At 36.5% G+C, this 17103-nt stretch overlaps 2 protein-coding genes across 2 annotated transcripts in view; one reads left to right on the forward strand and one right to left on the reverse strand.

Moving 5' to 3' along the window:
- The window catches only part of Lrch (Leucine-rich-repeats and calponin homology domain protein), a 67376-nt gene extending 60637 nt beyond the window's left edge, over nucleotides 1-6739 (reverse strand). The window contains exon 1 of the mRNA XM_034984178.2: nucleotides 6533-6739. Coding sequence (XP_034840069.1) covers nucleotides 6533-6722 — 190 coding nt within the window. The 5' untranslated portion in view covers nucleotides 6723-6739. The remainder of the gene's footprint in view (nucleotides 1-6532) is intronic.
- A 690-nt stretch (nucleotides 6740-7429) lies between these two features.
- On the forward strand, nucleotides 7430-17103 carry mEFG1 (mitochondrial translation elongation factor G 1). The gene is made up of 12 exons (XM_034984277.2): nucleotides 7430-7601; nucleotides 7998-8144; nucleotides 8537-8692; nucleotides 9094-9257; nucleotides 10358-10596; nucleotides 10903-11282; nucleotides 11757-11995; nucleotides 12700-12861; nucleotides 14596-14714; nucleotides 15188-15400; nucleotides 15881-16082; nucleotides 16848-17103. The coding sequence occupies exons 1-12, from the start codon at nucleotides 7518-7520 to the stop codon at nucleotides 16987-16989; spliced, it is 2247 nt and encodes a 748-aa protein (XP_034840168.1). The 5' UTR covers nucleotides 7430-7517; the 3' UTR covers nucleotides 16990-17103.

Genomic DNA, 17103 nt, shown 5'->3' on the forward strand with positions numbered 1-17103 from the left:
ATTTGTATGGTAGACAAGAGCTAGGCATTGCTTAAAGTAATTTAGCGTCACAACAAAATGCAAAATGATTTACGACCAATGTTTAACAGATCACAAAATAAAGAAGACCATTTATTATCACAGGTCATAACTCTCCATACAGAATCGGGAGTTGAAAAAAAAACAATTCACTTGTAGCACTCGAGTCTAAACCAAACTGAGACAAGTACTGTTTTAACAACTACCAACGATGACGTGTGTTATGTTATGAGAGAGTGCAGCTGTTTAGCTTAGAGCCCTTTCACATTAAAGTTTTAAGTACTTATAGTTTTGGAAAAAAAAAACTTGAATAGAGCAAATCTACTGAAGTACAGACCTATGTCTAGTTAAAGAAGACTAGTTAACAGGGATTCCAGGGAAGTCTCAGTTGTCTGATCCCAATGATCTTTTTACATGCTGAGCAGCAAGAAACTTGGTGATATTGCTCTAATAAATAACTAGATTATGATCGCGACTTCGTCCGCGTGGACTACATCAAACCCCTATTTCACCCCCTTAGCGGTTGAATTAAAAAAAATACTTTTTAAGCGGATGCCTACGTCATAATAGCTATCTGTATGCCTTTCAGCCCGATTCGTCCAGTGGTTTGAGCGATGCGTTGATAGATCAGTCAGTCAGTCAGCCACCTTTTCCTTTTATATATAATTAGAAGATTATTCTAGTGTTGAGATGATGCAGAAGTTTTGGGAGTCTAATTCCGACTAAATAGTTATTGTTTACCTTACAATAATCACCATACCTACCTACTAGTTAACTGTACCTACAGGCCCTACGGATATGTTAGTACGCTAAGTCTGAAGTCTGATACAGGGTCTATAGATACTTTATACTTGGCCTAGTCTGTGTGATAAAATAAACGGTAGGTTAGTACTTAATAATAAAATAGTAAGTACAAGTAAAATGCAGAGCTAATGATGCTGTGATCACTTATGTGAAAGAGCTCTTAAAGCCCTTATACCGAGCATTGGAATAGATTTGAAACGAAGCCCTCTCATTACAAATCTATTTTAATTACACTGCCACTTTAACACGTGTCTATCTATCTGGCGCATTGCAGATAGGCTAGTTAGCTTTTCGGAGATTTACCTAGTCAGATAGGTATAGCATTGTTTGATCTAGTTACTGAATGCAGTGGTTTCGGATAGGTGCTATTATTCTATTTCAATTATGCGCAAGCTTAATTCCACTCAGGCCTGTGTTCTGCAATTAGCCGTTAGCAATGACAACACCATAGACATGTTAAGTATACAAACGCCCTTAGTGTCATGCGCCAATCTGCGTCCGTCTGCTTGTTTGTTTGTCTATCCAGTACTTTTGCAATTGATTTTAAACTAAGTTACTTCCCGATGAGCTAGAGGATTAAAATTCTAAACATAGGTTTGAATAAAGCAACATTAACTTTGCTTTCTTGTATGTCTGTTAGTTTTTTACCGTGAGCATATAAGTCTGTAGTCGACAAACTATGTTCTTGTGCACTTTATAAAGAAGGCCACATTTGGTCACACACCTGCACGTCACCCGCACTCGCCCGAACCGGGATAGCGCGGGGATTGTGCGGGTGTGCGGGGCGTTACCTCCCCGTACTATATTTACCTATTATCATTTCCGGTTTTAAAGTTTCCATGAAGCAATTGCATAAAAATGAAAACTGCAGTCATTGTCAGGCGATAGCATTGTAAAGCTTACAAGAACTAAAGTGCAAAAACATACAAATGTACTTGAAGTTGTGGAGCCAAGTGGTGGCGAAAATAAATGTGAATGTAGACAGCATAATAATAATGCATTGTGTATAATAATATCTTCAAGCTTCCATAATATCTTTAAGCAACTCCTTGATACAAAGCTGAAAGTTGCATTAAAATTATACACGAATATGGAATAAAGTATTTTTGGTTACTTTATAACGTTCCCACAAGTCTCAATCTCAACTAGCCAGGCATCTGTTTTGGTTTGCCTTATTTAATAATAATAACTAAGTAGGTATCTTAGTACTAGGAAATCAGTGCAAAATATGGTAGCAGGTATCAAGGACATAGGCCTTCTAATGAGCGTCACCAAAGTTACTCAGCCCTCAGCTTTCCTTATCCAGCGATTTTTGAATTGGCACGCAAAGTAGCTCGAAAAGAGGCGGCTTTAAATAGAGAAGCTTTTCGCATGATGACCTCCAAACTTAATTTCGAAGAAGGCACGCGATGATGATAGCAAATGTACGTACATATAAAAAACTTTCTCGACCTCGCTTCTTGATAGGAAATAAAGAGTTGAGTGCTAGCTCTTAAAGAGGAGCAGCCGCTACAAAACATGAATCTACACCTAAATTGCTAAATGTCCTCGGACCGATCGCAAATCACGAGATTAAAAAAAAAGATTAGTTTAACTGAGGCTATAGGTAACTATAGTAATAATTCTAAAATGGCTCCCATTTTAACGGCAGCTGGTAGAGTTATGCAAAAGTAAATAAAACCATTTAAAAGCCGCATTTTTATAGCACCCGCCATAATAATAAACGCCGAATATAGCCTGTGAATAGAAGCTTTTGTTTTTCTTACGCCTAAAAGGAACATTATATGAAGCGTTCCTTGTATTATAGAGATAAAAAATATGATATTATCATTGTTTATTGTTCGAATATATTGGGTCAGATATAGTAGCTTCACATTATGATATTAAGTATTCACTCAAACTGGAATTCATAGTCAAGATCAGGGCTTCTTTAGAGGACGATTCAAATGACATAGTGTCATTATTTAAACTTTAGCCCGTGAATAGAAACTTTTGTTTTTCTTATGCCTAAAAGGAACATTATATGAAGCGTTCCTTGTATTATGAAGATAACAAATATGATATTATCATTGTTTATTGTCCGAATATATTGGGTCAGATAGTAGCTTCACATTATGATATTTAGTATTCACTAAAACTGGAATTTATAGTCAAGATCGGGGCTTCTTTAGATTCAAATGACATATTGTGTCATAATTATTCAAACTTTATGCAAGGCAAGGTTGTGTGTATGACACATGTCGTTTAATAATTAACGCCAAATATAGCCCGGAACTGAAGCGAAAGCATTGGTTGTATTATATTTAGATAAAAAATATGATATCATTGTTGTCCGAATATATTGGGTCAGATAAAGTGGTGCATCACATTACAATATTAAGTATTCACTTACACTGGAATTCACTCAAGATAGGGGCTTCTTTAGAGGACGATTCAAATTACTTTATGCAATGCAAGGTTGTGTATGACACAATACATGTTGTTTGAATCGGCACCCTCAACTCCATAGCCGAAAAAATAGATATTTTTGCTGCTCTCTGAGTGAGCTCACAAGGATAGCAATATGGATTATTAGCTACACATAAGATAGCTGTTAAGTAGTAGTCATTTCTCGTTGTGAATAATTTATTTTTAAATATAATAATTGTTAATAGGTATAAGATAGATTAGAGTCTGTCGCATTAGGACTCCCCTGTAAGGACAGTGTACAGTTTGGTATATTAATAAATAATAATAATAATCCTCCTCTAAAGAATCCCCTATCTTGACTATGAATTCCGGTATTAATTATCAGCTTAAATTACCATATTGATATTAGAATTTGAAATAACAAACAACATCAACAGCTAGGTATGACATCAACAAATTCGTAACATCTTGTGTTATAAAAGAAATAACATTTTAGATATTAAGTAACAAAAATTCCAAAATAATACTTTATAACTTACTTGTCTGCTAGCTTTTCAAGGTCTATTCGTTCAACTGATTTAACCGAAATTTGGCATAGACATAGCTTGCAACCTGGGGATGGACATGGGCTACTTTTTATCCCAGTAAGTAACTCAAAAGAGTTCCCATAGGAATTAAAAAAAAATCAAAATCCACGCGAGCGAAGTTCCAGGCATCATCTAGGTACATAGTATTGAATAAAAATAAGATAATTAAGTGCCTACCTACTTACTTATAGGCTCAAATAGGCAATATAAGTTACCAGCTGATATCTGCTTGTAAGGTGTGGCCAGTTGTTGCTGTTCAGTTCATATTGCAATAATAAGTAACCGTCTATATGAGGTTGGTGGCCCAATTAATTTGGGAGTGCCATGACAAAGCTAATGGATTTGTGACTAACAGTTTAGTACATATTTCCCCGTTTTTTAATTGAAGACAATAAACTAGCTAGTCACATAGGTACTTACTTACTTAGTTTCATTTACTTACTTCTTACTTAAGTATTTTTGTTTTTGACATTTATTTAACTGAAAACTAAAGAGGCAATTACTCCCCCAATTGTTACTCAGTTTAAGAATAAAATATTATTTCTTATGATCTCCAAAACTATTTCTATTGTATAATAAGGTAAATCACAAGAATTAAGTACCTTTTTAAAAAAAAGTTTATATTTACAATTATTATTTGTAAACAATTTTCTTGTGTCTGTAAAAAGTCAAAAAGTTAAAAAGTAATTTTCATTTTGAAATATTGACTCATTAATTTATTATTAGGTACTTACACAAAACAGTTTTATTATAACAACATCCACAAAGAAATTCAAGACACTTAATTACACCACGCTTACAAGAACCCTTGAATCTCATACTTATAGTGGTACATACAAGGCAGCCTCGGAAGCCATCCCCCTATCCCTTTCTACTCCAATAAGATAAAAAAGGGTAAAGCCGCAATAACATGTAACTTTCCTACCTATCAGTGTATAGCATCCCCTTTGATCCTACCCTGAAGTGTGTTAAAAGCCTCTTTCAGGGATGCTTTTTATTAGGGTTCCGTACCTCAAATGGAAAAACGGAACCCTTATAGGATCACTTTGTTGTCTGTCTGTCTGTCTGTCTGTCCGTCTGTCTGTCAAGAAACCTACAGGGTACTTCCTGTTGACCTAGAATCATGAAATTTGGTAGGTAGGTGGGTCTTATAGCTGGTATTTGGGGAAAAATCTGAAAACTGTGAATTTGTGGTTATATCACACAAAAAAAATTAAATTGTGGTCATGAATTAATAATTATTAGTATTTTCATATTTCGAAGTAAGATAACTATATCAAGTGGGGTATCATAATATGAAAGGGCTTCACCTGTGCATTCTAAAACAATTTTTTATTTATTTTTATCCATTATAGTTTTTGAATTATCGTGCAAAATGTCGACAAATTGCAGTACGGAACCCCCCTTGCGCGAGCCTAACTCACACTTGGCCGGTTTTTAATATAAGGGGATGTTTCAGACAGGTAATTGTAATTTTAGTAGGTACGTAGGTACTACGTAGGTAAAAGTAGAATGATGGTAACTAAGTACATATTTTATAATTTTTATAGTGTTTCCCTACACTTCAAGGAAATTTGTAAATAATTTTTACTCAGCAAGCAAGCCGTAGCTAGGCATCGGGCGCGATCCCAGGAGACGCGGGTTCGATTCCTGTCGGTCCGCAATTTTTATATGTACCTACACCTATTTAAAATTATCTATTTCTATGTTTCTCATCGCTGAAGGTTGCAATCTCGTCCATGTAATCACATAATGGTACCTAGGTGTTTTCTTGGGATAAAAGTACTTACTTATCTATAAAACTAGCTTATGCTCGTGACTTCGTGGACCACACAAATTTCATCCCCTTAGGAGTTGAATTTTCAAAAATCTTTTGTTAGCGGATGCCTACGTCATAATAGCTATCTGCATGCCAAATTTCAGCCCGATCCGTCCAGTAGTTTGAGCTGTGCGTTGATAGATCAGTCAGTCAGTCAGTCACCTTTTCCTTTTATCTCTAAAATAACCAGCACTTCCCACCTCTACATGGATGTATTTTTGTTAGATATACCGAAACACATTCAAAATCGGTGAGTAAGTACTATTTACTATTCTGTGATTATGTATTTGACCGTGAGATACAAATAAGTAGGTAGTTACAAAACTAAGGATAGGATACAGGTAGTTAAGTACCTAACTATAAAGTTTATATTTAGATAACATATTATTACATAAAGGGTAATCTAATTCATCAAATAATGATATAAACTGTTGCATTCGATTAAATGTTCATTTTATTAATTTTGTCTAGGAGCACTGGTGCTTAAAAGCTCATAATGCAAAATAACCTTTAGCGATTGCCCAGACGCGGTTTTAATGAATTTAGAAAGTTCATCAAAACATTAGGATCTCTGATATATGTGATAACTTAAATAATATTTCCATCGCGATCAGGGTATCAACTCAAGGTATAAAAGAGAAAAGATTAGAATAAAATGAATGATTCATGACCGGAATCGGTTACCGTGAAGTTATGAACTTTATCTTTCCCGATCGATGTGACAACCACGCCGGCCGCCCGAGCCGAGACTCGAATTGCCGGTAAATCGGTAAACAAAAATAACATCCTCCAGCACTGCAACGGCTACGAGTTGACATAGAATACATCGGAAACCTCGTGTTCAACACAAATCGTATACGAATGCAGCGCGATTTATTTATAAATTTGAACTTACCAGCCACAACTGTATCACTCAAATCATATTTCACTGGTTTCGGGAACTCCCGCAACTTACGTCCGCTCAATTTTAGTTCACCACTCAAATAAGCATCCTCCAGAATTCTTTCAAGTGATTTTGTTAACTGACTATGAATATTATTATGACCGTTCATATTTACACTCACATTTGGCCCTAACACGGCCATATTCTTTCAAAAACGAAACAAAACTGACAATTCAAAGTCGTGAAGTTATCCATACATCAATTCATATTTCATGTGACATTATATTTGACAGAAACCACAGGTTATAAGAAACTTCGCATTTCTCTTCGGAGTAGGTCGATTTCGTAAATATTACAATTTCAATTATTGTGATTGGCTGAATTTGTGCGATTCTTGTTGCAATTGTGCATTGTAGCCAATAGTGAGCGAGCATCAACCAATCAGAGGTAATTGCGATGGTGACATTGTAGCTGTCAATCCACCGCAATCGAGCAGCGGAACTATATTTTTATTTTGTCTATGTTAAAATTATGAAGCAATAGGTAAGTATAGCAAATAATATATCTAACAATACATTTCACCGCGATTAATAGCCTCAACTGGTGACAGAAGGGCTGGCTCATTTTTTGCGCAGCGGATCAGCCTGGCTGTCCAGCGCGGAAATGCAGCCAGTATTCTTGGCACCATTCCACGCGGTCATGATTTATATAGTAATTAGATAAGGCTAGCTTTAAGTTTTATTGTATTTAAAAAAAAAAAAAAAAAATAGCAATAGGTACCTACACTCCATATTCATCCAAGGTACCTACACTCTGTGAGCTATGACGAATGACGATAATCTTGCTAACCATAAATATGATAGATATCTCGATGTGACATTGATCAAGTGTCAATGTCAATCATACGAAATTGACAGCCAGCCCCAACCTAACCTAAAAATTCAATAATTAAGGTTTTTATGTATTTTGTGTGATAGAATAACAAAATTCACTCAAAATGACGATTCTAAATATAGTTCGAATACGAAGTGTATCAAACATACTCAAGAAATCAAGCAGTTTCCAAATTGAAGTAAACAAGGTAGTATTCGCTCATTCATGATTTCAATTAATCTTTATGAATATTTTACGTAATTCAATTATGAAATTATAAATATTGGTGTATTCGGTAACAGTAAGAGAGTTAAGTACAGAGGCCGTAAAAAAATCGAGTAGATATATAGCTTGGTAAGTAATATATTATGAGTAGGTTATGTGTCTGGTTATTATTCTAATTAATATTTCACCGGCTTCTTATTTTTACTCCACGGATCCGACTTCCGTAACCCCTTTTAAGTCATTATTAAACAAGGACAATAATATCCAATAAGGATAACTTTATTATTAATTAGTAAATTCATATTTTTATACTAGAAATACAAAGAAATAGGTTAGATATCAATTTGTTAAAAGAACAAATCTTTTATTTGATTTTCAGAATTATGCATCACATGTCAAATATGCGGAACACAAGGCATTGGAAAAAATCAGGAACATTGGTATATCAGCTCATATAGACTCCGGAAAAACTACACTCACAGAAAGAATATTGTTTTACACAGGCAGAATAGAGCAAATGCATGAGGTTAGTAGGGTGGTAATATGATGATACAAATGCTGTCACTTAAAAAGAGCAGTGGACAGAGACTGTGGCAGACGAGTGCTGTTGTGCACACTTCGACTAGAATAAGCATGCATGCAAGAGGAGCGTGCCTATGCATAGGTGTTGTACTTTCAAGTACACTGCCGCTTATTCTAAAAAAACCACCCCAACCAATCCAATAATTTGGAAAAAACAGCTTGTTTTGTAGATTCCAATTATTAGAAATAAAAATTGTTGGCTCTTCAAAAAAGTCATTTTTTTCTTTAAAAATCAACATTTTATGGCTCATTTTAGGGCCACACTGTATAACTGTATAAATGTAAAGCAATGTTTATTTTTTCAAGGTAAAAAATTAATATAAAAATTTTCAACAGGTAAAAGGCAAAGACAATGTAGGTGCAGTAATGGACTCCATGGAACTGGAGAGGCAGAGAGGCATCACAATACAGTCTGCAGCCACTTATACTGTATGGAAAGACCATAATATCAACATTATTGACACACCTGGACATGTAGACTTCACTGTAGAGGTAAATAAATAAATGTAATTAAAAACCCCTTAATATGAAAAAAAGTGGTCAAGTGCGTGTCACAACTTTGTAGGGTTCTGTAGACCTGTTAATTGCTAAAAAAAGATTCACAAGAAGGTTTAAGAAAAGATCAACAGTACTTGTAAAAGTATGTATACTTGAATAAAAAATATTTCTATTTCTAGGTATTAAAAACGGTCATTATTACTTTAACAAGTTTTTTTCGAAGAACTTTTTAACAAACAGATAATTAATAATTATTTTAAAATATCTATTTACCAAGGTATAAGGAACTCTACAAATATCTTAAATTATAATATATGACGATTATAACCTAAGAAGCGTAAACGCTAGTGCTAGGTATAAATGACTATAGGTGCCATTTAATCTTTTTTTTCTAGGTAGAGAGAGCTTTAAGGGTTTTGGATGGAGCAGTTTTAGTGTTATGTGCAGTTGGTGGAGTTCAGAGTCAAACATTAACTGTTAATAGGCAGATGAAGAGGTATAATGTGCCTTGTTTAGGATTCATTAACAAGCTGGATAGATTGGGGGCTAATCCTGATAGGTAAGTTGTATAGTATTATTGGCTACCAAAAGCAGAATTTGCTTAAAAAAACAAGTTTGAAAAAGAAATCAGTTTAATTACATACAAATGGACTTGAAATGAGTACAAAAAGAACTCACGTGTTTTACTCAACCAAATTAATAATTTCAGTTAACAAAATCAACACTTAGGGGAACACTTAAAAATGGCTTACATAACCTTTATAAAGACTAACACAGATTCAATTATACATCTGTTCGCTACAAGCACCTGTAATCGCCCAAACGCTTTGTTTTTATATACGACTGAGGGTAGTTTTGTGGAATCGGCAGGAAGTTGCTAACAGTAAATTATAGTTTACAATCAGTGGAATTTCAATATTAATTTGACTATTCAAAATCCCTTGTCCAAAAATGTTTAAAAGTTTATAATCTACTGTATTTGAAGAGAACTATATTGCCTTGAGTTTCTCTACGTGATCGACGACAACTCAATGAATTCGTACACTGACTGATAGACAATTCAGAGTTTAAACCAGTGGGTCTAGACTCTAGAAGCACAGTAAGGATATGGTATTACATACAGAGATTCGACGAAGCTGTCAGTGCAATTGTGCGGCAAGTGGGAAGAAAGAGCGCCCGAATTGGGCTACATATAGTACGCGACAGGTTGAGATCCGGTGCGGGCGAGCGCGGGTGACGTGCGGGTGTGTGGGGCAACCCCCGCCAAATACCCCGATTGCCATCTTAACCTGTCGCGGACTATACGCAGTTGGAGCCCTATGTTGAAGAGTCGTCATGGTCGTCATTTAAAGATCAAAGGCGTCGGACTACTGTGTTTCTCTTTATACTATAAAAGTTATTTTTATATTAAAATTTTCTTGGTAAAAAAACTTTTTTAGTATTCACTAAGAAAGAATTTTTCAAAATTCATATTTTAAGATTCCCTTGGCAGCAAATCGACGCAAAATTCAAAAATTTCAAAATAAGGACAAATTTTTACCGAGAATAAATTGCGAATGCACGCGAATGTGAATCGATCCCAAGGTCATTAAATAGGGGGCAATAGGAAATCACATTGGGTATGTTGGTTAAGTACACGTTTTATGTATAATATTTCAGGGTATTAAAACAAATGCGATCCAAAATGAAACACAACGCTGCATTCCTCCACCTTCCCATAGGCTTAGAGAAAGAGTGCCAAGGGATATTGGACCTTGTGGAGGAGAGAGCTGTGTACTTCGACGGCGACTATGGCGAGGTAGTGCGGTTGGATGAGGTTCCTCAGAACAAGAGAGTTGAAGTCAAGGAGAGACGGCATGAGCTTATTGAGCAGCTCTCTAATGTTGACGAGTCTTTAGGTAAATTTATTTGTACTGGAGAACATCGTGGGGGAACCTGCATGCCTAAGATTTCTTCATAATGTTCTCAAAGGTGTGTGAAGTCTGCCAATTCGCACTTAGTTAGCATGGTGGACTATGGCATTCTGAGAGAAAACCCGTGTTCAATAGTGAGCCAGCAATGGGTTGATCATGATGATGATGATGAATTAAAAATTGCGCATTTTTAAATTTTCGACATTTTCTATGTCAGCTTACCAATCCCCTAAATCTCTGAAAGGATACAAGCTTATTTTGTACAAACCTCAAAACAAAAAACATTTTCAGGAGAGTTATTTCTTGAAGAAAAAACTCCCACAGTAGAAGAAATAAAACAAGCAATACGCCGAACTACTTTGAAACGTACATTTACACCGATCCTATTGGGGACTGCGCTAAAAAACAAGGGTGTACAACCTTTATTGGACGCTGTATTAGATTACTTGCCACATCCGGGCCAAGTAGAAAACACAGCCATTTTGGGTGAAAGGAAAGGTTCGGAAGGTGAAACGATAGTTCTAGATCCTTCTAGAGACGATTCGAAGCCATTTGTGGGGTTGGCATTTAAGTTAGAGCTGAGTAAGTTTGGACAGCTTACATATTTGAGATGTTACCAGGGCATGTTGAAAAGAGGAGAGAATATATTCAATGCCAGAACTCAAAGGAAGGTATGAATTTTGTTTTACAGTAATTTCCAGACTACTAAGTACCCGAGAACTGAAAATAGACAGCGCTAGTTGAATATTTGTTATATGCAACATTGAATATGTTTTTCTGTCGCTCTCTTAATATTCTACTATATTTATATTTATGAACTCAGAATTTCCTCCTCTTTCATTTGATATCTCACTTGATACGATAACAAAAAAAAATTCAGAGACCCGACTTTTTTAGATGTAACATCTGTCATGCTGATTTTGTTCGTATACATTGTAGCCTACGCCACCCGGACCATAATAACAAATCTATTGACAGCTCACTCATCAAAATCGGCTCAGTAGTTTGGGCGCTATGGTGGAACCCACATAGATACAAATATACATAGATACGTATATAGACTGCTAAAATCATAACCCTTCCTTTTGGCGTTGACATAGTCAGGTAATAAGCAATAGTTTCAATAAAAATCCAATTTTTCTCAGGTCAAAATCTCCCGTCTAGTACGGATGCATTCAAACAACATGGAAGAAGTTAACGAGGTACTAGCGGGCGATATATTCGCGTTGTTCGGCGTAGACTGCGCGTCGGGGGACACGTTTGTGAATGATGTCAAACTACACCTGTCAATGGAGTCCATCCATATACCAGATCCAGTGGTTTCCATGTCTATTAAGCCAAAGAATAATAAGGATAGGGATAATTTTTCGAAAGCTGTTGCAAGGTGCGTAATTTTATAAATCAGTGTCACAAAATGTTTCTTTGTAATCTTTGTAATTTTAAGGTCACTTTACAAATACGGTTAATATGGCTAATTCTGTTGTAAACAATTTCTAAACTAAGTTGACAGGTGTAAATCTAGTGTTATCCTTTTCCGCAGGGAGCATTATGAAAGGGAGAGTAGTATCATTTAGACATATTTTAATTTAGTTTGAAGATTGTGTTCAGCATAATTACCCATAATTAGGGTGTAACCAGAACGCTAGCAAAAAGTTAGCGTTATTGTTACACTACCTAAACACAATCCAATACCAATAACCATCCACCTCATTTTGTAGTTTAGTGATTTAATATTTTTCAAACCCGCAAAGTATAGCGTGCAAAACTCGGGTCAACGTCCCGCCTGCGACGCGGCATTGACTCCGAGTGGCCTACTTACGCAACGTCCGTTGACCTCTACCGTCGCGTCAGTCAGATGTTTTATTTGCAATATATCGTGAAATTTTACAAAATATAGATTTTTTTCAGCGTTTTTTTTTTGTTGTATCATATCACTGAACATAACCACCTAACCTACTATCACCTGTCTTCGTTTTTGCCAGCGTTCTGGTTACACCCTGTATATCTTAAACTAGCCTTTGCGCATAATATGTTAATGCAGCTTCACTCCCAAAATTGGTTAATTATTTTTTTTGGAAATTGTAACAGATTCACAAAAGAAGACCCGACATTCCACTTCCGTTACGACGGTGACAACAAAGAGACAGTTGTGTCCGGTATGGGGGAACTGCATCTAGAAATCTACGCGCAGAGGATGGAGAGAGAATACAACTGCCCCGTCGAGTTGGGCAAACCTAAAGTTGCGTTCAGGTATTGTAGATGCATTTGACGGTTTAAAAGTACTTTATCGTCATCATCATAATCAACCGATAGACGTCCACTGCTGGACATATGTCTCTTGTAGGGACTTCCACACGCCACGGTCTTGCGCCGCCTGAATCGAGCGGCTCTCTGCGACTCGTCTGATGTCGTCCGTCCACCTACTTTCAAAAGTTTAATTGAACGGAAAAAACATTTTGATTTTGATTTATACATTCGAGTTGTAGGTTCAATCTATAAGGGTGAGATGTATAGAGCGCACTCTGACTTTGCTTAGACTTAAGACAGAGTTAAAACGAGACAGAGCTATATCTCTAACATAAATCTGTCTCGTTTTAACTCAATCTTAAGTCTGAGCAAAGTCAAAGTGCGCTCTATAGATCTCAGCCTAAGTCAGACTAAAAATCATCAAACCATTGTTGACCCACTACTTAGTACTAGTTTCCGCTCAAAATGAGGGGTTGAGATCATAATTCACCACACTGATGGCCAAGTGTGATAGTCAGACTTTATTCACCATTGAGAATATTATGAAGACAGTTGCATCCGGTGATTGTGTTAAATCACTACGCTTTTCCTGATGAAAAGAGGTATTGTGCATATCAGTTGGTTGCGCTGATAAGGCGACGTTGATTCAGGTCGGTAATTGGATAGATGACCTATTCGTTTCCTCCGTGGCTTACAGAAACAACAATCCGCCGGTCCTGGTCATTATATAACTCACTAATAAAATAATCCTGTACGGTTAGTTGAGTCTGGAAGATCTAGGAGCTAACTGCATTATTATCCCCAAAAAACTCCTACCATTATATGATTAATGGGAAGAGGTCACAACCCTTAAATAAATAAATAAAATAAAATAGCCTTTATTCTCTGATACAATAATTATACATCTTATATTACTAACTAACCGTATTACTAATTTCTTATTTCCTATTATTTAATTATCCTATCCTGTATAATTTATTCTAAAAATTGGTAACACCAGCAATTTACAGATCAGGTTGTCCTCTTTGGACATAGGCCTCCTCTAGACTTCTCCATTTTTTCCTATCTAACGCCAGTCCGCGCCAACCCTTTGGCAGGTCGTCCTCCCATCTCCTCTGTGGCCGTCCTCTCGCTCTCTTCCCATCTCTGGGGTACCAGTAAGTGACCTCTTTGGTCCATCTATCCCTTGGAGATCTGATCACATGGCCTACCCAACGCCATTTAAGTTTCTTGATTCTTTTTGAGACATCTGTCACACCTGTGATCTTTCTAATTTGGTCAGTCTCCACTTGTCTTTCAGTTTGATGTGCAGCATGCTTCTCTCTATCCCTTGTTGGCATACCTTTATTTTCTGATTGTGAGCTTTTGTCAGACCCCACGTTTGTCACGACCCTTAGCAATCTTAAATATATAAAAGGAAAAGGCAACTGACTGACTGACTGACTGACTGATCTATCAACTCACAGCTGATACTACTAAATGGATCAGGCTGAAATTTGGCATGCAGATAGCTATTATGACGTAGGCATCCGCTAAGAAAGGATTTCTGAAAATTCAACCTCGAAGGGGGTGAAATATAGGGGTTTGAAATTCGTGTAGTCCACAAGGATGAAGTCGCGAGCATAAGCTAGTGAGCAATAAGATGCAGAGAGGGATGATTAAAACGTCATTCTGGGTGATAAAAAGATATCGATCGAAATTATTGATTTATCTAAAACAGATGTTTATTTCAAACAGAGAAACTATGATGTCACCGTGTCCTTTCGACTACCTTCACAAGAAGCAGTCTGGAGGTGCGGGGCAATACGCGCGAGTTTCTGGAATCATGGAGCCTTTACCGCCACACCAAAATACAGGTTAGCTTTTCTTACTTTATTTTTTATTCCTAGATGATCCCCGCAACTCCTACTCGGATTTAAGTTAAAAAATCCCTTTGATTTTCTGAGATGAAAAGGTAGCCTATGTCCCCCTCGGGGGTGCAAGCTATCTGTACCAAATTTCAACGAAATCGGCTAAGACGATTGACTCTACAAAGTTAACAGACAGACAGACAAACATACTTTCGCATTTGTAATACGAGCATAGGTTCTGAACCTCAAATGTAAATTTTTGAGCAAGTTTAATTAAGGTGAAGGTAGGCAAAGTTGGCTTAAATAAAATAAATAGTTACTATATTAAAACGATTTTGCTGTCATAAATATCGGAATATTATGTTGGTTTGTTACACCAATCCAATATTTGCTTGACATCAACTTTTTTGACAAACTACCAAACTTGATTCTCTAAAGTGGATTCTCCGTGGTAACAACTATCTATGTCCCCTTTTCAGTGCTAGAATTCGTAGATGAAACAATAGGTACGAACATTCCAAAGCAATTCGTGCCAGGCGTTGAAAAAGGATTCATCGACACTTGCCAGAAAGGATACCTGTCAGGACATAAGATATCCGGCGTTAAATTCCGGCTACAAGATGGCGCGCATCATATCGTAGATTCCAGTGAATTGGCCTTCTTCCTTGCTGCGAAAGGAGCAGTTAAAGAAGGTAATGTATCTACATATTTTTTGGAAACGAAACAATAGGTACATTCCAAAGCAATTCGTGCCTGGCGTTGAGAAAGGATTCATCGACACTTGCCAGAAAGGATACCTGTCGGGACATAAGATATCTGGCGTTAAATTCCGGCTACAGATTCCAGTGAATTGGCCTTCTTCCTTGCTGCGAAAGGGGCAGTTAAAGAAGGTAATGTATTTACATATTTTTTGGAAACGATGAAACAATAGGTGCATTCCAAAGCGATTCGTGCCTGGCGTTAAGAAAGAATACCTGTCGAGAGATTTCTGGCGTAAAATTCTGGTTGCAAGATGGTGCGCATCATATCGTGGAATACAGTGAATTGAGCTTCTTCCTTGCTGCGTAAGGGGCAGTTAAAGAAGGTAATGTATTTACAGACTTTTTGGAAATGACAATTCGAGATAATATTATCTGAACATTCAAAAAAAAATTAATTTTTCTGCCTTTTAGTATTCGAAGATGGCGCATGGCAGATCTTAGAACCCATAATGTTTGTAGAAGTGACAATCCCTGAGGAATTCCACGGCACAGTATTGGGACAGCTAAACAAACGAGGGGGCATCGTCACAGGCACTGAAGGTTTGGAAGGATGGACCACATTGTATGCTGAAGTACCTTTGAACAATATGTTTGGATATGCTGGGGAATTGAGGTGATTTTCTATATGTGATCTTAGCATAGTATAAAAATCATGTTTTGCGTAACTATTTCGGAGAAACTACTGTTATCTAAATCATTTTAATCGATTTTAAAAAAGGACAATATGAATATTACAAGGCTAAATTTTAGTGCACGCTACAAATTTAAACAGTAGGCTCGTGACTGGCAGCTAAAGTCACGATGTTTGATAGCCCTAAATTAAATTTCAAACTGTCAAACTGTGTCTGTCCTTTTCATATTACATTAGTAAGAAGAGGATGCGAATACTCTAAAATTTGGTGTGCTCAGAATCTGTACCAATATCACTCATATTTTTAGGGTTCCGTACCTCAAAAGGAAAAACGGAACCCTTATAGGATCACTTTGGTGTCTGTCTGTCTGTCTGTCAAGAAGCCTACAGGGTACTTCCCGTTGAGCTAGAATCATGAAATTTGGTAGGTAGGTCTTATAGCAGACATTCGGGGAAAAATCTGAAAAACGTGAATTTGTGGTTACATCACACAAAAAAATTAAATTTGGTCATGAACAAATATTGCTATTTTCAACTTTCAAAGTAAGATTACTATACCAGTGGGGTATCATATGAAAGGGCTTTACTTGTACATTCTAAAACAGATTTTTATTTATTTTTAGGCATAATAGTTTTTGATTAATCGTGCAAAATGTCGATAAAATACGACTGTACGGAATCCTCAGTGCGCGAGTCTAACTCGCACTTGTTGGTTAGCGTGTTTCATCATGGTTGTTTAATTTTCAGATCAATGACGCAAGGCAAAGGGGAATTCAGTATGGAATACAGTCGCTACTCGCCCTGCCTGCCCGATGTTCAGGAGCAGTTAATACGAAAGTATCAAGAGGAGATGGGTCTACTACACGACCAAAAGAAGAAGAAAAACTAACCTAACCGCCTAGCAAACACTTAGAACAATTTAGTGATATTTATTTTTAAGTTGTAGGTATGTATTTAATTTAATTATTATTATTAAGTAATATAATGTGAATTTAATAATTTT

Source organism: Maniola hyperantus, chromosome 1, assembly GCF_902806685.2.
Source record: "Maniola hyperantus chromosome 1, iAphHyp1.2, whole genome shotgun sequence".
Classification (NCBI taxonomy): domain Eukaryota; kingdom Metazoa; phylum Arthropoda; class Insecta; order Lepidoptera; family Nymphalidae; genus Maniola; species Maniola hyperantus.